This window comes from Meriones unguiculatus, chromosome 11, assembly GCF_030254825.1.
Source record: "Meriones unguiculatus strain TT.TT164.6M chromosome 11, Bangor_MerUng_6.1, whole genome shotgun sequence".
NCBI classification, from domain to species: Eukaryota; Metazoa; Chordata; class Mammalia; order Rodentia; family Muridae; genus Meriones; species Meriones unguiculatus.
Window position 1 is genome coordinate 77661201 of NC_083359.1, and position 26093 is coordinate 77687293.

General features: G+C 40.9%; 1 protein-coding gene across 1 annotated transcript in view; it reads right to left on the minus strand.

Moving 5' to 3' along the window:
• The window catches only part of Axdnd1 (axonemal dynein light chain domain containing 1), a 105241-nt gene that overhangs the window by 14101 nt on the left and 65047 nt on the right, over positions 1–26093 (minus strand). Inside the window, exons 18-20 of the mRNA XM_060365089.1 lie at positions 21342–21544; positions 18805–18901; positions 14798–14908 (exon numbers count right to left, since the gene is read on the minus strand). Coding sequence (XP_060221072.1) covers positions 14798–14908; positions 18805–18901; positions 21342–21544 — 411 coding nt within the window. The remainder of the gene's footprint in view (positions 1–14797; positions 14909–18804; positions 18902–21341; positions 21545–26093) is intronic.

A 26093-nucleotide genomic window follows, 5' to 3' on the forward strand; every position in this document is an offset into this window, starting at 1 on the left:
CACTCCTGGAGGGTGATGCCATTCACAGAGATAACGGTAAGGTTGAGGAGGCAAGTTTGGGAGTGACATAAGTTTTGGTTAGGCTGTGTGCTCTGTGTTCAAGGCACTACTGAGATGGCTAAGTGTAAATGCATCTGGAGTCTAGCAATTCCAATTTGGGCTAAATATTTAAGTTATATGCATTTAATTCAAGCTAAGAAAATAAACCACATTTCCACATAAATTTGTGGAGTGGTCCAAGATAGAAACTAGTTAGATAAAACTGTAGAGAAGAAAAAAGATCCCATAAGTAGCCCCAGAAGTCTGAGAGCTAGCAGGAGAGCCCAGAATGAAAAGGCCTTAACAGTGTCCAATGCCTGAAAGGGGAGTATTCAAATACTGATAAAAAAAAATTGTCCATACACATCAGAGTGAGGGTGCAGAATGCTGAATACAAAAAGTAGCCAGAGAAGCCCAGTGTGGTGATGCATGCCTTTAATCCCAGCAGAAGGAGGCCTCCCAGTTCCACAGCATCGGGCAACTGTACAGGCTTCCCAGGGCCTCTCAGCAGGTGACCTTATGGACCTTCTTGGTCTGCAGCAGTGGCGGGCAGCTGTACCAGCCTCCCAAGTCTGTGAATGGTAGGGTGGCAGCTATCCCTAATAGGAACCTCCATGATCCCTGACTGAGACAACAGAGGTGGCTACCCCAAATAAGGATCTCCCTGCCCAGCAGACCAACAGTAGACACCACTGAGCTGACAGATCTCCCACATTCTCATTTGCCCCTGTAGACCCATATCTGAGAGTGGAGAGAGGGGGAACCCCTGTGCTCTCTGATTAGGCCTGCTAGCAAGTGAGTGCACCTACAAGTGAGTGCTTGTAGAACCCCAGATCCAGGGTCCCTCTACACTAGCAGCCAGACATTGGATCCCTCCCACCCACATATCCACTATGAGCAACATAGGGATTCTTGGGACAGTGTTCTCAACATTGAAGCCCCTGTTCTGTGGGTACACCAGTGGAGTCCTGGCAAACAGTTCCTGGAGCCTAGACAGATCTGAATCCCAGGAAGACAGTATGACAGGCCTGTAGGTCACTGAGGTGTTCAGGGCACCTGCACATGTGCATTGTGCCTGTGAACAGTGCCAGCAACTGCACCCATCCTGTGCTTAAGCCCCACATACCAGGCGTCTAGACGCTCTAGCACCCTGTCCTTCAAGGCACACTTCCACACACAGGCCCATACTTGCTCACCCACACGTGTGCGCCTGCGACCTTCCTCCCTTAGCAACAGCTGAAACAGCAACATCCACTCTCAAACCAGTGGACCTCGCTCATCTTTCTGAAGAATACTCCAGACACCAGAGAAAGACAGACCCAGTCTGAAGTACAGACTCCAGAAACAAACAGCAAAGGTTATGAATAAGCTGATGGCTAGGGGTCGATTTACAAACACATCCAGCAAAAATAAGGACATCATGATTTCACCAGCAACCCCAAAAACCAATGGACATGCTAATTCATTGGAAACACAGGAAATTCTGTTCAATTCTGGGCTTATCCAGATATTAGAGGCACATAAAGAGGAAAGGAACAAGGCTCTCAAAGAAATACAGACAAATACAGCCAAATAAATAGAGGCACAAGTAGAGGCACAATTAATTAGTGGCATATAAAGAGGAAACAAACAAAAAATAGAGGCTATAATGGAAAGACAGGAATACACATTCAAACAGATGAAGGAAATGGTGCAAGACATGAAAACAGAATCAACAAAGAAAACAGAGTAAACCCTGTAGTTGCAAACCTAGAGAAAAGATCAGGAACCACAAAGCATCACCAATAGAATATGAGAGATAGAAGAGATAATCTCAGGTGCCGAAGATATACCTATATAAATTAATACATTTCTCAAATAAAAGGCAAAATCAGAAAAGTTCCAAAAAAATTCCAAGAAATGAAGGATGCCACGAAAAGACAAAATCTAAGAATAATAGAAATAGACGAAAAAGAAGATTCCAGGCTCCAAAGTCCAGAAAATATTTTCAAAAAAATCAGAGAAGAAAATTTTCCCAACTTAAAGAAAAACATATCCATAAACATAAAAAAGGCCTACAGAACACCAAATACACTAGACCAGAAAAGAAACTCCTCACGTCACATCATAATCAAAACACTAAATCTACAAAGAAAAAATATTAAAAGCAGAAAGGGGAAAAGGCCAAGTAACATATACAGGTAGACTTATCAGAATCACACCAGACTTCTCAACAGAATCTATCAAAGCCTGAAGGGCCTGGGAAGATGTCATGTAGACTCTCAGAGAACACAGATGCCAATCCAAACTACTATACCCAGCAAAGCTTTCAATCACCATAGATGGAGAAAACAAAATATTCCATGACAAAACTAAACTTAATATCTACACAGCACCCCAGCCCTATAGGAGATACTAGAAGGAAAACTCCAATCTAACAAAATCAACTACACCCAAGAAAACACAGGATATAGATAACTTCATGACAAAAATTAGAAGAAAACAAACATTGAAACACAGTAACTCCAGCAACTCCACAAAAAAAAAAAAAAGGAACTAATATTCATTGCTCACTATTATCTATCAACATCAAGGGACTCAACTCTCCAATAAAAAGACACAGATGTACTGAATGGTTGCAGAAACAGGATCCAACATTCTGCTGCATCCAAGAAACATATCTCTGCAACAAAGACAAACACTACCTCAGAGTAAAGGGTTGGAAAAATGCTTTTTAAGCAAATGTGCCCAGAAAACAAGCTGGAATAGGTATCCTAATATCTAATAAAACAGACTTTCAACCAAAAGTAATCAAAAACAATGAGAAGGGGCACTTTCTTCTCATCAAAGGAAAAATCCACCAGGAGGACATCACAATCCTGAACATCTATGCCCCAAATACAAGAGCACCTGCATTTGTAAATGAAACATTATTAAAGCTTAAATCACACATCGATCCCAACACCTTAACAGTGGGAGATTTCAACATTCCACTCTCACCAAGGGGACAGATCATCTAGACAGAAGCTAACTAGGGAAATAATGACACTTATAGAGATCCTATATCAAATGGACCTAATAGATGTCTATAGAACTTTTCACCCAAACTCAAAAGAGTATACCTTCTTTTCAGCACCTCATGCAACCCTCTCATAAATTGACCAAATATTCGGGCACAAAGCAAGCCTCAACAGACACAAGATCAAAATAATCCCTTGTATACTACCAGACCACCATGGCCTAAAACTAGACCTCAACAACAACAGAAATAACAAAAATCTTACATACACACGGAAACTAAACAACTCTCTACTCAAAGACAGCTTGGTCAGGGAAGAAACGAAAAAAGAAATGAGAGACTTCCTAACATTCAATGAAAATGAAGGCACAATTTACCCAAACTTATGGGACACAATGAAAGCAGTGCTAAGAGAAAGGCACTAAAGTGCCTTCAAGAAGAAATTTGAAACATCTCATTCAAGCAACTTAATGGCTCACCTAAAAGCCCTAGGGAAAAAAAAAAAAAAAAAAAAAAAAAAAGAAGCAGACACACCCAAGAGGAATAGACGGCTGGAAATAATCAAACTCAGGGCTGAAATTAATGATTTAGAAACAAAGAAAACAATTCAAAAAATCAATGAGACCAAGAGCTGGTTCTTTGAGAAAAATCAACAAGATAGACAAACCCTTGGCCAAACTAACTAAAAGGCAGGGAGAAACTATCCGAAGCAGCAAAATCAGAAGTGAAAAGGGGGACATAACAACAGATACTGAGGAAATCCAAAGAATCATTAGGTCTTACCTCAAAAGCCTATATACCATAAAATTTGAAAATGTAAATGAAATGGACAATTTTCTTGATCAATTCCACTTGCCAAAGCTGAATCAAGAACAGGTAAATCAATTAAATAGTCCTATATCCCCTAAAGAAATAGAAGCTTTCATCAGAAGTCTCCCATCCAAACAAAGCCCAAGGCCAGATGGTTTCAGTACAGAATTCTACCAGACCTTCAAAGAAGAGCTAACACCAATACTCTTCAAAATATTCCACAAACTAGAAACAGAAGGAATATTACCAAACTCATTCTATGAAGCCACAGTCACCTTGATACGTAAACCTCACAAAGACTCAACAAAGAAAGAGAATTTCAGGCCAATCTCTCTGATGAACATTGATGCAAAAATACTCAATAAAATACTCGCAAACTGACTCCAAGAACACATCAAAGATATCATCCACCATGACTAAGTAGGCTTCACCCCAGGTATGCAAGGGTGGTTCAATATATGGAAATCCATCAATGTAATCCACCATATAAACAAACTGAAAGAAAAAGATCACATGAGTAATTTCCCTAGATGCTGAAAAGGCATTTGATAAAATGCAACATTCATTTAGATTTAAAGTTCTGGAGAGATCAGGGATAGAAGGCACTTACCTAAACATAGTAAATGCAATATGCAGAAAGCCTATAGGCAACATCAAACTAAATAGAGAGAACCTTAAATAAATCCCACTGAAATCAGGGACAAGGCAAAGCTGCCCACTCTCTCCATATCTCTCTAACATAGTACTTGAAGTCCTTGCTAGAGCAATAAGACAATTAAAGGGGATCAAGGGGATTCTATTTGGAAAGGAAGAAGTCAAAATATCACTATTTGTAGATGATATGACAGTATACATGAGTGACTCCAAAAATTCTACCAGGGAACTCTTACAGCAGATAAACATCTTAAGCCAAGTGGCTGGATACAAAATCAAGTCAAAAAAATCAGTATGCCTCCTATATACAATAGACAAATGGGCTGAGAAAGAAATTAGGGAAGCAACACCTTTCACAATAGCCACAAAGGACATAAAGTACCTTGGTGTGACTCTAACCAAGCAAGTCAAAGACTTATATGAAAAAAAAATTTTCAGTCTCTGAAGAAAGAAATAGAGGAAGATACCAGAAGATGGAAAGATCTCCTATGCTCATGGCTTGGCAGAATTAACATAGTAAAAATGGCCATCTTACCAAAAAGCAATCTACAGATTCAACGCAATTCCCATCAAATTACCAACACAATTTTTTACAGACCTTAAAAGAAAAATTCTCAACTTCATATGGAATAACAGGAAACCCAGAATCGCTAAAACAATCCTCTACATTAAAAGATCTTCTGGAGGTATCTCCATCCCTGATCTCAAGCTGTACTATAGAGCAACAATAATAAAAACTGCATGGTACTAGCATAGAAACAGAATGATGGATCAATGTAATCGAATAGACCCAGAAATGAACCCAAATACTTATGGACACCTGATTTTTAATAAAGATGCCAAAACCATAAAATGGTGCTGGTCTAACTGGATGTCTACATGTAGAAATATGCAAATAGATCCATACTTATCACCCTGCACAAAACTAAAGTCCAAGTGGATCAAAGACCTCAAAATAAAACCAGACACATTAAACCTCTTAGAAGAAAAAGTGGGCAAGATCCTTGAACTCATTGGCACAGGAGACAACTTCCTGAACAGAACACCAACAATCAGGCTCTAAGAACAACAATCAATAAATGGGACCTCATGAGACTGAAAATCTTCTGTAAAGCAAAGGACAAAACGACAGCCTAAAGACTGGGAAAGGATCTTCAACAACCCTATATCTAACAGAGGCTAATATATAGAATATATAAAGAATTTAAGAAGATAAACAACAACAAATCAAGTAATCCAATTAAAAAAATGAGGTATAGAGCTAAACAGAGAATTCTCAATAGAGGAACATCAAATGGCAGAGAAACACTTAAAGAAATGCGCAACATCCTTAGTCATCGAGGAAATACAAATCAAAACCACCCTGAGATTTCACCTTACACCCATCAGAATGGCTAAGATCAAAAACTGGAGAGGTTGTGGAGAAAGGGGGACCCTCCTCCACAGCTGGTGGGAATGTAAACTTGTACAACCACTTTGGAAATCAATCTGGCACTTTCTCAGACAATTAGGAATAGTGCTACCTCAAGATCCAGCTATACCACTCCTAGGCATATATCCAAAAGATATTCAAGAACACAACAAGGACATGTGCTCAACCATGTGTATAGCAGCTTTATTTGTAATAGCCAGAAGCTGCAAACAACCCATATGTCCCTCAGTTGAGGAATGAATACAGAAATTGTGAAACATTTACACAATGGAATACTACTCAGCAATTAAAAACAAGGAAATCGTGAAATCTGCAGGCAAATGGTGGGAACTGGAAAAGATCATCCTGAGTGAGGTATCCCAGAAGCAGAAAGACACACATGGTATATACACACTTATAAGTGGATACTAAATATATAATATAGGATAAACCTATAAAAATCTGTACTCCTAAAGAAGCTGAGCTAGGAGGAGGACCCTGGGCAAGATGCTCAGTCCTCATTCAGAAAGTGATACCGGGACGGACATTGGAAGAAGGAGAAAACAGGAAACAGGACAGGAGCCTACCACAGAGGGCCTCTGAAAGACTCTACCTAGCAGTGTACCAAAGCAGATACTGAGACTCATAACCAAACCTTCGGCAAGGTGCAGGGAAACATTTGAAAGAAGGGGGAGTTAGTATGACATGGAGAGGACAGGAACTCCACAAAGACCAAATATATCTGGGCACAGGGGTCTTTTATGAGACTGTTTTTCCAACCAAGGACCATGTATGGCTATAACCTAGAACCCCCGCATGGATGTAGCCCATGGTAGCTCAGTATTCAAGTGGGTACCCTAGTAAGGGGAACAGGGACTATTTCTGACATGAACTCAATGTCTGGCTCTTTGACCTCCCCCCTCCCAGAGGGAGGGGCAGTTCTGCTAGACCACAGAGGAAGACTTTGCAACCAGGCCTGAATATACCTGATAAACCTGGGTCAGAGAAAGGGGAGGAGGACCTCCCCTATCAGTGGACTTGGAAAGGGGCAAGGAGGAAATGAGGGAGGGAGGGTGGCATTGGAAGGGAATGAGGGAGAGGGATACAGCTGGGATACAAAGTTAATAAACTGTAACTATTATTTAAAAAAATAAACAATAAACAGGCTGAAAAAGAAAAAAGAAATACCTGGAGGGAACAGGAGCTCCACAAGGAGAACAACAGAACTAAAAATATCTGGGCACAGGGGTCTTTTCTGAGACTGATGCTCCAAACAGGGACCATGCATGAAGATAACCTAGAACCCCTGCACAGATGTAACCCATGGTAGCTCAGTATCAAAGTGGGTTCCCTAGTAAAGTGAACAGGGACTGTCTCTGACATGCACTCAGTGGTAGGCTCTTTGATCACCTCCTCCTGAGTGGGGAGCAGCCTTGCCAGGCCACAGAGAAACACAATGAAGCCAGTCCTGATGAGACCTGATAGACTAGGGTCAGATTGAAGGGGAGGAGAACTCCCCTATCAGAGGACTTGGGGAGGGGCATGGGGGAGATGAGGGAGAGAAGATGGGATTAGGAGGGAATGAGGAAGGGGGCTATAGCTGGGATACAAAATGAATAAGCTGTTATTACCAAAAGAAATTAAAATTAAAATTAGAAAAAGAAGGAGGACATGAACTCAGTGGCTGCCTCTTTGATCACCTCCCCCCTGAGGGGGCGGGGCAGCCTTACCAGGCCACAGAGGAAGACAATGCAGCCACTCCTGATGAGACCTGATAGGCTAGGGTCAGATGGAAGGGGAGGAGGAGCTCCCTTATCAGTGGGCTGGGGAAGGGGCATAGAGGGAGAAGAGAGAGGGAAGACAGGATTGGAAGGGGATGAGTGTGGGGCTACAGCTGGTATACAAAGTGAAGTTGTAATGAATAAAATAAAAAATTTAAAAAGATATAAATAAAATTTAAAAGATGATGAAGAAGAAACGAACAAAAATTTTTAAAGGATAAGGCAGAAAAAAAAGTGTCTCCATAAAAAAAAAGGCTGAAATGTTTGAAGGAACATTACATTAACTGTTATGTCAATCTATTTTTTATTTTTACAGATGTTGTTTCCTATTTCCCCAGTATCTATCAATCTATCTATCTATCTATCTATCTATCTATTTATCTATCTATCTATCTTTGTTTGCTTTTTGAGACAGGTAAAAGCTATTCACTTCTGACTGCCCTAGAATTAACTTGCTATGCAGAACTTAGAAAGATCTGCCTATCTCTTGAGCTCTGGGATTAAAAGCATGCACCACCAGACACAGCCTCCAGCATCATTCTTAAAGAAAATCATTATAAGCATTTCTGCTAAAGTTAGAAACAAAAAGGGGGGGTGGAGAAAAAGCTCAGGGATTTGGAACACGTCAGCACTCAGTTCAGGCAGCTCACAACTGCCTGTAACTCCAGCTCCATTGCTGGAGGGCTCCATTGCCCTCTTCTGGCCTTCAAAAGCTACCTGCGTGCTCTTGCTCTCTGTCTGTCTGTCTCTCTCTCTCTTTCTCTCTCTCTCTCTCACACACACACCATATCTTTTAAAAAGAAACAAAAAAGTCTGCTTGCTATCTCTGTTATTTAACATTGAATATGAAAAATTCAACATAAGTAGACAGTTAAAAAGCCATTAGAAGTTATCAAAATTGAGCTGGGTAGTGATAGCACATGCCAGCACTCAGGAGGCAGAGGCAGGCAGATCTCTGCCTGTTCAAGACCAGCCTGTTCTACAATGCAAGTCCCAGGACAACCAGAGCTACACAGAGAAACCCTGTCTCGAAAAACAAAACAAAAAAAAAGAAGTTATCAAAATTGATAGAAAAAAAACATAAAAACTATTTTTGTAGATGACTTTAAATATCTAAATAATCTATTGTGTGTTAAAATATTTACTATTGCTATATCTTTTAGTTAAGTAGTGGTTATTCCTAAACAGCTATATAACCAAATCACCACACAGACACTAGGATTTATTTAATTAACTTAGAGCACGATGCTAGGCAATAGTTACTCTATCCTAAACCTCCAAGCCCACATAGTTTCCTACCATTCAGATTTCACCCATTATACTAGCTTTTAGTCATATCTTAGTTCCAGTTCATTTCTCCATATGGTTCCAAGAACCTCTCCTGCAGATTCTCCTCTTCTCCTGCCTGTTTTCTTCCTCTTCTTCCCACTCCAGACCAATATCCTATCCTCTCCATTGCTCAACATTGGGGCTGGTTGTTTAATTGACAATATAGAGAACAAATGGTGACATGTTTACACAAACTTGAGACAGGTGATGCTTAAAATAAATATCACAATGCAATGTCTTGATTGAAACCAGATAGTGGGGTAGAGAAATCAGCATTTGGATGAACAAGGGTAAATTGCATACATTCCAAAAGAACATTATATCAACATTAATCAGAAAGAAAACCAAATGAAAAAGAAACTAAAAATAATAATTGAGTAAATTCACACCGCATATAAAACTACAATGCAAAAGTTATAAAACATCAAAATAAAATGTTCAGACATAAACTTAAGAAATATTCAAGGTGAGCAAATTATTTAGCAAAATTATAAGCATAAAGTATATGTCACACTCCATGTTTTTGGATAAGACAGTTCAGAATTAGAAAGTTGTCTGTTCTCAGTTAATATATAAACTTAACATTATAATTTTAAAAAAATCATTTTTTCTAGAGCTAGATTATAAAGTTACATAAAGAATAAATAAGAAAAGCCAAGAAATGTTGAAAAAAATTGAAAATCCATGCGAAAGGCTGGTTCTTTTGGATCCTAAAATATCAGTAATAAAGCACTGTGGTGTGGGGTTAGAGAGATGGCTTTGCAGTCAGGAGCAGATGTTACTGCTCTTTCAGAGAACCCAGGATCAGTTTGTAGCAGCACTCATGCTAACCACCTCACCGCTGCCTGTAACTCCAGGTCCAGGGGATCAAATGCCCTCTTCAGCCTCCACAGGCACCTGAACTTACACATGTGCCACACACAGACATACACACACACATAATTTTAGAAATAGAAATGAATCTGAAAAAGAAAATAGAATGCGGCTGGAGAGATGGCTCAGAGGTTAAGAGCACTGGCTGCCCTGCCAGAGATCCTGAGTTCAATTCCCAGCACCCACATGGTGGCTCACAGCCATCTATAGTGAGATCTGGTGCCCTCTTCTGGTGTGCAGGTGTACATGCCAACAGAACATTGTATACATAATAAATAAATAAAATTTTTAAAAAAAGAAAAGATCTTTTAGTTTTCTTGGTCTTCCCTTGGGGCTCCTGTCCCCACCGTGTCACTCTGTCTCACCCCTCTCTTCCTCCATAAGACTCCCTGCACTCTGCCCAAAGTTTGACCCTGAGTCTCAGGAACCTCTTTGATCCCCTGTTGGGTGAATCCTTTCTGAGGACCCTCTATAGTAGGGTCCCATCTTGTTGGGGGTCCTGCAGAGACTGATGCACCATTGGAGGACCATGCATAGAGAGGACCTAGACCCCCTACTCAGATGTGGCTGATTGGCAGCTCAGTCTCCATGTGGATCTCTGAGTGAGTGGAGCAGGGGCTGCTTCTATCATGAACTCAGTTGACTGAGTTGATCACTTGCCCCTGGTGATGCGGCCTTGCCAGGCCCCAGAGGAAGAGGATCCAGGCAGCCCTGATGAGACTTAACACGCCATGGGCAGATGGTAATAGTGGAGAACTCCCCCTTGCAGTGGACTAGGGGAAGGGCATGGGGGAAAGGAGGGAGGGTGGGATAGGGGGGACAAAGGGAGGCTTCAATCAGGATATATAATGAATAAATTGTGAAGAAAAAAATTAATTTAAATTTTAAAAAGAAATGAAATGAAAATGGAATGTTATAGTAATGATTCACGAATAATCAGATCAAAGAAAAAATAATAGAAAATTCAGAAATAGACTTTGATTGAATATGGCCAAGTATTGGAAATAGTATGTCAAAGATATTAACTCAGCATTGAGTTGGAGGATTAAAAGAAAGGAATGATCAGCAGCTGGTAGGAAAAGATACAAGGAGACACAGCAGACTTGTCTCAGTAGAAAGACTAATGTTTGAAGCTCAACAGCTCATCAATACCACACGGATCATTTCTGAAAGCATCTCTGTCATCAGATATTCAAACCACTGTGATCAAGTCTGGATAGTCCTTTAAGATTCACCAATCAGAGAAGTGTAAGGCAGAGTTAAATTATCTTCAGGTTCCATCTATGTTCACATCTCTATGAACATGTATACTTTTAAAGAACTTTATGTGTTTATTGTTTATTTGGTATAAGGTCTTTTGTAGTATGAGCTGGTCTAGAACTTACTATGGAGCCAAAGATGACCTTGAACTCCTGACCATCTTACCTCTTCCTCTGAAGGGCTGGCATTACAGATGTTTGTCACCAAACCCAGTTGATTCTGTGTACTTAAATGTTTCTCCTAGATTCAGTTTGTAACTACAATCATGACTATGCTACTACAGCGAGTTTTTTTAGAATTATACTGCACTTTAAGATTTACAGTGTCAATGAAATCTTTCAGTGGTTAATTCAGATATAATTCTGACCAAGATCTGGTCAACATAGAAAGGTTTTGTTGAAGATGCACAATTTCTTAAAAGGTGATGTTTAAAGTCCTTTGAATGTTGTTATAGAAACAGCTCCTTTCTTTCAGACCAAGGGGCATCAATATGCATGCCATCATAGCATACTTGTGGGGTATGGCTGTCATAGCAACAGAAGCTTCTTCAGAGTTTACCAAGGTAAATGCCCTTCAGTCGGGGACTGAAGGACTATAAGGCTGTTAATGAACAATCAGTGTGCACTGATCTGAGATTATTGGTAAGCATATGGTAATTAGAACCACAGGATTAGCCAGGTATAATGGCTCACACCTGTAATCCCAGAACTTCAGACGCTGATGAAGGAAGACTGTCACAAGTTCAAGGCAACCTATCCTGAACGGTTCAAGTTAATCTGGGCTACAAGACACCCCTATCTCAACACACAAGAAACTGGATGAATATAATACTGTACAGGGATGCAGAAAGGGTAATGAGCACATCTTAAGGACAGAGTCTCAACATGTCACACACAGAGGTAGACAACTAAATGAGGATAAGCAGACACAAAGAGGATAAAATCCAGGGAACTTTTACCTTGTGAGGAGAGTTTACCAAAAGAGTGAACAGTTAACAGAGCCAAATGCTAAAGAGGAGCCAGGTTAAATGGAGGACTGAATATTCTAGAGCAGTAGCCTCACAGTAGCTTTAGAATTTTAACAGGACTCATTGTGGGCCAGGGGCTATGACTCAGCTTGCTCAGCATTCATTAGGACTTAGGTAAAAAAAAAAAAAAAAGTCCTAAAGAAGCTAAACAACAAGGAGGACCCTAGTGAAGAGGCTGAAATCTTACTCAGAAGGGCAAACAGGATAGACATCAGAAGTAGGAGAAGACAAGGAACAGGACAGGAGCCTTCCACAGGGGGCCTCTGAAAGACTCTACCTATCAGGGTATCAAAGGAGATACTGAGACTCATAGCCAAACTTTGGACAAAGTGCAGGGAATCTTATGAAAAAAGGGAGAGATAGAAAATGAAAGAAGGGGGAGATAGAAAGATCTGGAGGGGACAGGAGCTCCACAAGGAGACCAACAGAACCAAAAAACCTGGTCCCAGGGGTCCTGCAGAGACCGATACTCCAACCAAGCACCATGTATGGAGAGGACCTAGATACCCTGCTCAAAGGAAACCCATAGGCTACTCATCTCCAAGTGGGTTCCCTAGCAAGGGGAGCAGGAACTGTCTCTGACATGAACTTAGTGGCTGCTCTTTGATCACCTCCCCCTGAGGGAGCAGCAGCCAGGAAGACAATGCAGCCAGCCCTGATGAGACCTAATAGGCTAGGGTCAGATAGAAGGGGAAGAGGACCTCTCCTATCAGTGGACTAGGAGGAAGGGCATAGGGGAAGAAGAGGGAGGGTGGGCAGCATGCATGGGGAGGATATGAGGGAGGGGGCTGCAGCTGGAAACAAAGTGAATAAATTGTAATAAATAAATAAATAAATTTTAAAAAGTGATTATGATGGAAGGAGAGAAATCAGGCAAAAAAAAAAAAAAAAAAACACCACGAACATGTTTTTAGAATGGGTGAAATTACCATGTTTATAAAGTATTATCAGATAGAATAGATGGGACCACTGGGAAGTTGTTAGATATAAAAAAGAACAAACATGGGATATACTCACTTATATAGACCTATAAGATATGATAAACATAATGAAATCTATACACCTAAAAAAGATAATCAATTGAGCGGACATGGGGTAAGATGATCAATCCTCATTTAGAAAGACAGATGGGATGTGCATTGAACGTATGACAGGAGTCTACTGAGCGCATCTGAAAGACTCTAACTAGCAGTGTTTTCAAAGCAAAGACTCATGACCAAACCTTTGGCAGAGTACAGGGAATCATAAGAAAGAAGGGGAGTTAGTCTGATGGGGAAAGGATAGGAGCTCCACAAAGACCAAATATATCTGGGCACAGGGTCTTTTCTGAGACTGACATTCAACCAAGGACCATGTATGGATATAACCTAGAACCTCCACTCAGATGTAGCCTGTGGTAGCTCAGTAACCAATTGGTTTCCCAAAGTGAGGGGAACAAGGACTGTTTCTAACAGGAACTCAATGACTGGCTCTTTGGTCTCCCCACCCCCGAAGGGAGAAGCAGTCCTGTTAGGCCACAGAGGAGGGCTTTGCAGCCAGTCCTGAAGATACCTGATAAAACAGGATCAGATGAATGGGGAGGAGGTCCCCCCTATCAGTGGACTTGGAAAGGGGCACGGTGGAGATAAGGGAGGGAGGGAGGGACTGGGAGGGAATGAGGGATAGGGACACGGCTGGGATACAGAGTTAATAAAATGTAACTGATAAAAAAAAATAAAAAAAAGAAAAAAAATAGAACAGAATAAACTATGAGTTCAGTAAGTTATTAATTTGCAGTTCTTAATAAATGTGTAAAAATTTAAAAAAAAGATATAAAAAAGAAAAAATATTCCACAGATTAAATACTCAAGAGAACATAACCCTGGTGGCCACAGGGAGGAAGGGTATATACAGAAGCAGATGGGTCTGAGGAACTATTATCTGAAAGTCAGTTTCCCTTAAGATTTGAGTCGGAAGTGGTGGCACACATCTTTAATCCCAACATTCAGGAAGCAGAGACAGGCGGCAGATCTCTGTGATTTCTAGGTCAGCCAGAGCTACACAGTGAGACCCTGTTTCATGGGGGGCGGGAAGAGGAGAGAGAGAGAAAGAAAAAAGAGGAAATAAGAGGTAGATTCAAGGTCACCTGTTCATGTCACCTGCAGCAAGGGCTGCAGAGATGGTTCAACAGCTCAGAGGACTTGCTGCTCTTGCAGAGAACCCAGGTTCAGTTCCCAGCACCCATGTCAGGCAGCACAGACCTGTATATAACGCCAGCCTCCACAGACATAGGCACAGGTGCAGGGATGGGCAGGCACGCACACACACGCACATGCACACGCACACACGCACGCACACGCGCACACTCGCACACACTCGCACACACACACACACACACACACACACACACACAAATCCAAAATTTATTTTAAACTGTCTGAGGAAGAGCTGCTGATGCTCTGGATCAGAAACAAACTCCCTTCCTGTAGTGGCTAATAGTAAGGATGCAGAACAGCAATTTCAGAAAGATGCTGCAATTTACATACCGAGATGCAGAAAGAACCTGAATATGACCTTACTAACGACTATTCCATTCATTTCCTTACAATCCAATGATAGCAGCATGTAATAAATACCTCTTCCCCAAGCAGCTCCTCTGCTTCCTCAAATGTCAGCAATAATATTTTCCTGCCTTTCATATCAGAAAGGAGGTATGAACATGTGTTGATCCAATCATAACATTCTCTCTGGGAAGAGATAAAGCATAATTACTACACATGGAAAAAAAAAAAAAACTGTACCAAGTCATTCATTGACTCCACTGACCTGCTAAGCACAATTCCTCTGTAACTTTTTTCTGTCCAGTTAGTTCAAAGTCTTGCACAGAAGTATCTTACTACAAATGTAGGCCTAAATCACATTATCCTTCACTCACAGGGTTTATGATTTGGGTTGTAATAGGATAAAGTGTGGTGAGGTACCAGAAAACCAGATACAGAAGGATTAACTAACAAATGATCTGTCCCAATAAATTTTATGTAACTGACCATGCCAATGTGATTGTTTGCTAGTAACAACAGTTTGTGTGAGAGTTTCCTCTAAGATTGAAACATCCCATTCTGCAGGGAAGCTCCGTATACAGGAAATAACTCAAAACAGTTTCAGGAAATCCCTGAAACTGACTATATTCACTAGCCCTCTTCCTTCCTTCTCCAAGAGTATATAAATAATAAAACCTGATGAGAGTTACTTTCAGACAAGCCCAGCAGCAGAGACAAGCTGAGCTGCCTGAAAAAGGTTCAGACCAACTGAGCCACCTGCAAAGGAAACTCCAATCTGTTGACCTGTCTGTAGGCTGTGCAGTGTGTCCCAGATTTCCAGCGTTTGTGAGCTCTCACCCATGCTGGACTGGGCTTTGGTGATGCAGTCACCTTTGAGGGACTGTTCCTGTAAGTAACCCCTTATTCACATTCCTGTAAGTAATCCCAATAAAACTCACTGATACACCAAACTGGACATTGGTATAATCATTACTGTGGTCTGTGTGGTCTCCCTATCTGGAGCAAATAGACATATTTATGTTGTCTGTCTCACAACAGATAGAAATCGCAAACTCATTCACAGTTTTTAGCTCTGTACTAAACTCTTTTCTAAGCATTGTGCATATATCAATATCAATCAAATATTCATGTGATTTTCAGTATGAAATACTGAATATTTATAGTAGCACCAAAATAAAATAGGGATAAATTTGATGAAAGTAAGAACTATATGCTGAAAAATCACAAAATTTCAGTGAAATAAACTTAAGTGAAGACATACACTGTGTTGACAGATCCTAAGATAAAGGTGGTTAGCAGGTTAGTCCTCTTCCTACGGATCACTAGTTAAGCTGTAATCCAAATAAATAACTCAGCAAACCTTTGGAAGAGATCAAAAAGCTAAAGTTCACATGGTAAAACAAAAGACTTGGTATAACCAGCCTCCACATAACCTGGCAAAAGACAAATTTTAAGGATTTATACTACTAGATTACAAAACTTATTATAAAAATAATGACGATTGCTTGGTAATGGTGATCATATTGACAAATAGATCAACAATACAATATCCAGAATAATAGCCACATACATGTTCAATAGACGTTTCAACCAAGATGCCAGGGCCGCCTGATAAAAAGCAGGCTTTAACAATGGCACCACAATAATCAGATACATAGATGCCAAAAAAAAAAGAAGAAGAAGAAATTTAATCCATGCCTGGCAACACAGGTGTTTTTTAGAAATTTATCTCAAAGAGGATGCTAAACCTGAGAATAGAGCTTAAAACTATTTAATATCTAGAAGACAAAATGAGAGAAAAAAATCTATATGGTATTGCTAGGCAAAACTTCTTTGAAGAAATAAAAAAAAAGCAAGATCTGTAAAACAAAAACAAAAAATGAAAGTTAGATTATCATCAAAATTAAGAATTTCCTATCTCTCAAAGTATCTTTCTATGGAGCATGCATTTTTGTATGTGTGTGTGACATGCATGTCTGTATATGTGTTTTCATGTGTGTGGGCTCATATGTTTGTGTGGGTTTATGTGCATATGTGGATATGTGGAGTCCAGTGGTTGGTATCTGGTTCCTTCCTCTTATTGCTCTTTTACTTTACATGTTGAGGCAGTGTCCAGACCTCACCGATTCAGCAGTCCAACTAAAGAGCTTGATCCAAGGATCTCCTTTTTCTGCCTTCCCAGCTTTGGGGTTGCTGGCAGGCTGCCATGAGTACCTGATATCTGCATGGGTTCTGGAAGTCTGAACTCCAGCTCTCAAGCATGGACAAGCAAGGGCTTTACCTGCTGAGCCATCTGCTCAGCCCTCAAAATACTGTTAAGACAAGAAACACCACAAGCTGGAGGGTATATTTTAAAATTACACATAGGATATAAGATTCAGCCCATATAAAGAGCTCCAACATGAGTGTGCCAATGATTTATATATGCCAAAGACATATGTATGAAGAATAAGCACAAGAAAAGAAATTCAACATCATCCGTCATTAAGGAAACTTAAATACAACCATGATAACCTATTACTTCCCACATACTAAAATGTCCATAATTTAAAACAGGGGTTGCACCCCGGCAGGGCTGCCTCACCAGGCCACAGGGAGAGGACATGCTCAGTCCTGATGCCACTTGATGAGCTGGGGTGGGTGGGTAGGGGGGTGTTCCCCTTTTCTGAGGAATAGGGGAAGGGGGAAGGAAAAGGAAGAGTGGAACTAGAAGGAAAGGTGGGAGGGAGATGCAATCAGGCTGTAAAATGAATAAATAGATTTTTTAAAAGGAAAGGAAAAAATAGGGGCTATATCAACTATCAGTGAGGTTGTGAAACAAATGATTGTTATTTATTGCTGACAGGAGTGTAAAAATGATTCAGTCACCTTGGAAACATGCATATCCCATTCCAAGAGAAAAGAGTAAATGTCTGTTCAAAGATTAGTGCATTGAAGCTTTGCCTTTAATAATCAAAGCTGGAAACAATTTAGGTGTCCGTCAAGAGAGAATGGATAAATTTTATATATATATATATATATATATATATATATATATATATATATACATACATACACGCACATGAAGACATGTGCGCATATATGTATATCCATACAGTAAAATACTTGCATTACTCTTTGAGTAGGAAGTGTTCCCTTAAACAGCTCATGACTTGACTTTGACCTAGTGGTCCTTTGAGAAGTATACCATGAGGGTACCAACTTTGTGGATGGGTTAATCCATTGAGAAGTTTGTGAGGAAGGAGCTAATAGTGTTAGGACCAAATGAAAATGATGACGTACACAGCAGATTTTATATGTAAGAGGTTTATTAGATGGAGATGAAGAGAGAGAGAGAAGGAGAGAGAGAGACATGATAGGGAGAAGAGAGGAAGTGCTCCGACAGAGAAAGGGGAGAAGGCAAGAGAGGAGAGGGCAAGAGCCAAGAGAAAGACAAAGTGGTGAGTTGGTCCTTTTAGGATCAATGTAACCACACCTGCCAGGTGTGGCTACTTGACTAGCACCACATGATGACATCATAGGTTGCTAAGCAACACAGAAGCAGGCTGCCTAAATACTAACAAATAGAACATAGGACATGGTTCCAAAAGTGGGGGTTCTGTCTTTATATGTCCTGTCCCTAGCCCCTTCTTGTCTGTCTCTTTCTGCTCCCCCATTACAGTGAGATAAGCATTTCTGTTCTCTTACATCCCTTTGCCATGATGCCCTACCTCAGTGCAGGTTCAAAGCAATGGAACCAGCTGAACCCTAACTGAAACCATGAGCCAAATATTTCCTCCTTTCAAATCACACTGAGGACAAATGAAGAAGATAGCTATTCTTCACTAAAAAAGCATGGGTTTTTTATAAAATCAGCAATTTGAGTGAGTCTCAGAACAACCACTTAGTCAATTAACAAGGAGTGCAAACTTTGAGAATATTAGATATTTCATTACGTCTATTATAATGAGTGTTTTAATGGCCACAAGAATATTTTAGAATTATAAAATTATTTAGTTCAAATATGTACAGTTGTTTTGACCTGGAAAATCTGCTAAAAACAAAGAAAGCAAAGCTAAGACAAAAAAAAAAAAAATCCTTACCTTCATCCTCTCCAGTTCCTGAAGATCCTTAGCAGGATTCTTCTGTAAGTGAGCAGCTCTCGTCAGAGCCATGACTCTTACCATGCTTTTGCAGCAACTGGAGAGAGATGGAAAGAGAGAGAAATGAGACAGTGACAGTGAGCTCACATGAGCTCAGTTCTGTGATTTGGATGAGTGTAACCCCCAAAGGGTCACACAGGAGAGACCTGATCCTCTCCTCCCAAGATGGTCCTATTGGGAGTAGTGAAAGCTGCAGGTCTCTGGAGGTGCACCCATGGAGGGGGCCGTTTTATCCCATTCTTTGTCCCATTGCTTCCAAGCTATAAAATGAGGAAGTTGTTCTCTCACAGCCTCCTGAAATGGTGTTGTACCTACCACCTGGCCTCAGGCCCAAAGCTCTGGGGCCAAAAAGTCATGAACTGGGACACTTTCAACTCTAAGCTGAAACAACTTTTCTCTTTACAAATTGATATCTCATGTATTTATTATAGTAATGAGAAGCTAATATTCCTAGTATGATCTACTCATTACTGGTCCTTTAAGTGCTTAAAATCCACTATCATTAATGATGACAATTTACCATAAAATATCAGTTTCACTGGGACAGTAATTTGTCCTTGCTAATAATTTCTTACCCTTACCACCTTCCTGCCACAGTCCTTTCACTTCTGAACATTGTTGCAGGGTATTTCATCCCATTGTGAACCCGGAGATTGTGAACTGGAAAAACCTGTTTCTAATTGTGGTGTGGCTCAGTCTTTGATACTAGAGCTTTCTGTTTACTGTAAACAAATACTTGTGGTGTGGCTCAGCCTAGCACACACCCTTAATCCAAGAGTTTTCTGTAAACAGGATTAAATAAAGTTAACACTAGGTCAAGAGGTAGAGCAAGCAACCATCTTACAGGGATTAAACAGGAGGGACTTTGAGGAGTTGAAGGGTATTTAAGAGGAGAAGCAGAAGGGCTTTTTCCTTCTGGGATGTGAACTGAGTAGGAAGGGCTTTTTTCCTTCTTCTTTTCTTCTTCTTCTTCTTCTTCTTCTTCTTCTTCCTCTTCCTTTTCCTTTTCTTAATATGAAGGTCAGCTGGGTGCTTTCTTTGCCTCTCTGAGCTGACAGGCTTTTACCTCAGTATCTGGCTCTTTATTGGTAAAATTGAACAATTGGGATTTCTTTTCTTCAAACCAACAGAACATTTGTAAACTTGAGTTGAAATAAAAGGCAAATTCAGCTTGATTTTATGAGCTGTTTCTAAAACTAAAAGTAACCACTTGCAATTTAATCCACAATTTAATCGCAATTTAATCCACAGGTTACAGTTTTCATGCCTCATCTTTACTTGATGTGAATCTTCTGGCTTTGCAATTCTAACTTTTCAGATAGTTTTTCTTTTTGTTTCTTTCTTTTTCTTTTTGAAACAGCATTTCATGTAGCCCAAACTAATTTCAGACTTACTGTGTAGCCAAGGCTGGCCTTGAGCTCCTGATCCTCCTGCTTCCATCTCCCAAATGCAAGGACTTGCATGTGCTGCCATACCCAGATTTTTTTGGTTGTTATCTTTGGGTTTTTGTGTTGTTGTTGTTGTTTGGTTGGTTGGGTTGGTTTGGTTTTTGTTGTTTTTGTTTTTGCTTTTTGAGACAACTTTTCTTCATGTAGATCCAGCTGCCCTAGAGCTCACTATTAGACTAGAGATCTGCCTCGCCCTGCCTCTTGGATGCTGGGATTATAGGTGTGAGCCACCACACTCAGGGCAGGTGTTTGCTTTTTTATTTTTTCAGTTTTATAAAAGACAATTGGCGAGTCTTTAGTGAAACACACAAAAGTTATAAATTCAAGTTTTCATGGACTTAGAAGCATCTTGTTTTATTTTGCTCGCTCTCTCTCTCTGTGGGGGGTATTGTAAGCCAGGGGTTCATGTCAGGTGTCTTCCACTATTGTGCTCTACTTTACTTTTTGAGACAGAGTCTCTTGCTGAATGTGCACTTACTCTTTGGCTAGACCAACTGGCTAGCAAGTTCCAGGGATCTACCTGCCTACCTCTGGCTCTCCCGGCCCCCAGAACTAGGGACAGACAAAATGCTTGTCTTTTATGTGGGTACTGGGGACAAAACTCAGTGCTTATGTGACAAGCACTTTACCCATTGAGCCATCGTCCAAGCCCCACAACTGCAAGCATCTTAATTGTTCCCCAGTACACATAAAAGTGGAAGTGAGCCAGTCATTTTTAAAAACTAACACTCAAGTCTACATAGTATACTTCCTATCCTCCCTCTGCCAACACTTTTCCCAAAAGAATCCTGTATTTCCACTGAACACAGTGTTGAAGCAAGTTGAAAGCCTGAGCTAGGATTTCTTTCTTTTCTGAGACAGAATTTTGTTATGTAGCCACCCTGGCCTTAAAGTCATAACCCTCCTGCCTTGGACTAGTATTTCTTTCAAGGTTTTAAAATAACCCCTAATGTTGTTACCTTGATATCCGTTCTACCTTACATGCATTAACCTTCAAATGGACAGCAATGCAGGACCAGAAGGTGTCACCTGTTCAAGTAGCCGGTGTATCGTGCCAACCGCTTGGCCAGTGAAATTCCATTAAACTCTAATTCAGCAATTTTTACTTCACGTTTCTCAGGAGTTTCATCCTCCTCCAGCTTTGGGAGAGTGTTTCGGTCATGAAAGTCAGGAAGCATTATGGTCAGCATATTTACCATCCACTGGATCATAGCTATATGGAGGTCATCCATCTGTTGAAATGATTACAATCTAAACAACCACTTTAAAACAACAAAAGCTAAATCATGTTTAAATAATAAAATCAAGAAGGGGGTTGGGGAATACTGACAAAGCCTTTACATCACTTGTTAGCAATAGAGTTCAGACATTGCTCGGTGGACATGCCTGTGTGCCAGTAATTCCAGTCCTGGAAGGAGGAGACAGGAGATCCCAAAAGCAAGTTGGCTAGCAAGACTAGCCATGCAGGTCAGCTCTGAGCTTGGCTGAGAGACCTGGCCTCAATGAATAAGGTAAACGAGCTATTGAAGAAGTTATTTGGCATCAGTCTCAGGCCTTCACACACATGCTCACATACACCTAAAGCACATATACACACATACATACATATACACACACATACACACCACTCACACATAAAAAGAAAACAAAACATTAGAAATGATTATACCCGGGGAGGGGCAAGATGGCGGCGCTGGGAGGACTCTCATTCTGAGCAGCAGCACAGCAGGATCAGCACTGTGAACAGCAATCAGAACTCTCGGCCATAAAACACAGTCATTGTGTTTCCCAGGTGAGAGGATACCCCACGGTGGGGGATTCAATCAGCTTTTAACTCACCCGGCTAACCGCGGAAGAGATCCCGGTTCCGCCAGAGGCTTGGCTGCCAGCCGCCAGCCCCAGCCCCAGCCCAGAGCCACAAGCCAGTGTCTCTGGTCACGGTCCCAGACTGAACCTTGGGCACCACACTATCAGAGACTGGAATTTTCAGTCGAGAGATAACCCCAGGGTACAGGAAACGATTGGGACCGGCCTTAGGTCACCCAGACATCCCCTGGAAAAGACTCGGGTGGGTTCCACGGGCACCCCAGGAGCCAGCCCGGAGCCAGAGCCGGAGACCCAGGTTCCGGCACAGAGCCCTGCCTGCCTGCGCGCCTGATTCGCCGCCGGAGATAGAAACAACGGGTCTGATCTCAGAGCACTCAGCTCACCCCCAACCTGAAAAGGTCCCCGGAAAATTACCCAGCTTAGGGAGCCACTCAGGCTCCCAAAAGCCGCAAAGGCAGACACAGGCAGTTTCTGCACACCAGACAGCTGGCAGAGACTGAGCCGCCATCACACAGCTGTGCTCCAGGCACAGGCAAATTTCTGTGGCCAGCCAGCTGGCGGACACTGAGCAGTGTGCACCAGGGCAAAAAAAGACACTAGGAGTCCGTGTCTCCAGAGAATCCACGGGGAAGGAAGGAAACTGTACTGATCTAAATCACCCAATCCTTCCCTAGAAAAAGTCTAGCAGTCTAGTGGGGCCGAGGCGCCAGCACTCAGCTGTGCTCCAGACACAAGCACAAACAGTTGAGGCGCGCCTGATGTCCAACTGGGTCACAGCAGCTGATCATTAAATTTGCAACAAGAAACCCAGAAACAGGGCAGCTGCCCTCAGGACTTCCCTGGGTGAGAGGAGAACCCTCTCGACTAACAAAGACCACAGTTACCACTCAGGTCTATATCCCTGAGGTGAGCAACTCCTGAAAAAACACCAGCCATCCAGGGACTATACCCAAAAAGCTGAGAAGACATCCTTCAGGAAAAACCAGCTTTCTGCAAAGGATATTCTCTCCACCACAGGATCCCCAGGAACCACCAGAAAATAACCCCAAACTCCTAAGGTAACACAATGGGTAGAGGCCAGCGTAAAAGCTCAAGCAACAAAAGACAGAGCAATATGGCATCTCCAGAACCCAGTTACCCAGGGGCAAGTAGCCCTGGACACCCCACCATAACTGAAATCCAAGAAGATGACCTAACAAGTATGCTCATGAAGATGATAACAGAGGAAACAAATAAGATTCGTAAAGACATAGAGGAAGATAAACTCAAACAGAATATTGCCATCCGTAAAGAAATAGAGGAAGCTGCAGCCAAACAGTTTATGGCCTTTAGAAAGGAAATGCTTAAAACACTGAATGAAATGATAGAAACAGAGTTGAAGGAACTAAAAGAAAAACAGGAAAGTACAATCAGACAGGTGAAGGAAGTAAACAAAACAACTCAAGACCTGAAGATAGAATTGGAAAAATTAAAGAAAACACAAATGGAAGAAATAATGGAAAGGAAGAATCTAGGGAAGAAAACAGGAACTACAGAGGTAAGCATAACCAACAGACTAAAAGAGATGGAAGAAAGAATCTCAGGTGTAGAAGATACAATGGAAGAAATCGATGTATCTGTCAAAGAAAATGTTAAATCCGAAAAATTCCTGACACAGACCGTCCAAGAAATGCAAGACAATATGAAAAGACAAAACCTAAGAATAATAGGTATAGAGGAAAAAGAAGACTCCCTTCTCCAAGGCCCAGAAAATATTTTCAACAAAATCATTGAAGAAAACTTCCCCAAGCTAAAGGAGAGGCCAATTAGAATACATGAGGCCTACAGAACACCCAACAAATTTGACCAGAAAAGAAAATCCTCCCGCCACATAATAATCAAAACAGTAAGTATACAGAACAAAGAAAAAATACTAAAAGCTGCAAGGGAAAAAGGCCAAGTAACATATAATGGCAAACCCATTAGAATCACACCTGACTTTTCAACAGAGACTATGAAAGCCAGAAGGGCATGGACGGATATCATGCAGACCCTAAGAGAACACAGATGTCAGCCCAGGCTACTATACCCAGCAAAACTCTCAGTCCTCATAGATGGAGAAAACAAGATATTCAATGACAAAAACAAATTTCAACAATACCTACAAACAAATCCAGCATTACAGAAGACACTGGAAGGGAAAATACAACCCAAGAAAGCTAGCTACATTCAAGAAAACACAGGAAATAAATAACCTCACTTCAGTAAAACAAAAAGCAACCAAGCACACAACCTGATGACCACAGCCAACATCAAAATCAAGAGATCTAACAGCCACTGGTCATTAATCTCTCTCAACATCAATGGACTCAACTCTCCAATAAAAAGACACAGATTAACAGAATGGATACGTAAACAAAACCCAGCAATCTGTTGCATACAAGAAACACACCTAAGACACAAAGATAGACATTACCTGAGGGTAAAGGGTTGGAAGACGACTTTCCAAGCAAACGGACCCAAGAAGCAAGCAGGAGTAGCCATTCTAATATCTGATAAAATAGACTTTCAACCAAAATTAATCAAAAGAGATGGGGAAGGATACTTCATACTCATCAAGGGAAAATTCCACCAGGAAGACATCACAATCCTGAACATCTATGCCCCAAATACAAGGGCACCCACATTTGTGAAAGAAACATTGATAAAATTTAAAGCACATATAGATCCCCACACATTAATAGTGGGAGACTTCAACACCCCACTCTCAACAAAGGACAGGTCAACCAAACAGAAATTAAACAAAGAAACAATGTCTCTGACAGAGGTCATGAATCAAATGGACCTAACAGACATTTACAGAACTTTACACCCAAACACAAAAGAATTTACCTTCTTCTCAGCACCTCATGGAACCTTCTCCAAAATAGACCACATAGTGGGTCACAAAGCAAGCCTCAACAGATACAAGAAGATTGAAATAATCCCATGTATCTTGTCTGATCACCATGGAATAAAGCTGGACCTCAACAATAACAGAAATAACAAAAAGCCTACACACACATGGAAACTGAACAACTTGTTACTAAATGACAGCTGGGTCAGGGAAGAAATAAAGAAAGAAATTAAAGTCTTTCTAGAAATCAATGAAAATGAAGACACAACATACCCGAACTTGTGGGACATAATGAAAGCAGTGCTAAGAGGAAAGTTCATAGCACTAAGTGCCTTCAAGAAGAAATTCGAGACAGCTCATTCAAGCACCCTAATGGCTCACTTAAAAACCCTAGAAAAAGAAGAAGCAGACACACCAAGAAGGAGTAGACAGCTGGAAATAATCAAACTCAGGGCTGAAATCAATCAATTGGAAACAAATAAAACAATTCAAAGAATCAATGAAACCAAGAGCTGGTTCTTTGAGAAAATCAACAAGATCGACAAACCCTTAGCCAGGCTAACTAAAAGGCAGAGAGACACCACCCAAATCAACAAAATCAGAAATGAAAAGGGGGATATAACTACAGACACTGAGGAAATCCAAACAATCATTAGGACTTACTTCAAAAGTCTATATGCCACAAAATTTGAAAATCTAAATGAAATGGACAATTTTCTTGATCGATTTGACTTACCAAAGCTGAACCAGGACCAGGTAAATCAACTAAATAGACCTATATCCCCCAAAGAAATAGAAGCGGTCATCAAAAGTCTCCCATCCAAAAAAAGCCCAGGACCAGATGGCTTCAGCGCAGAATTCTACCAGACCTTCAAAGAAGAGCTAACACCAATTCTCTTCAAACTATTCCACAAAACAGAAACAGAAGGAATATTACCAAATTCTTTCTATGAAGCCACAGTCACCTTGGTACCTAAACCTCACAAAGACTCAACAAAGAAAGAGAATTTCCGGCCAATCTCCCTTATGAACATTGATGCAAAAATACTCAACAAAATACTTGCAAACCGAATCCAAGA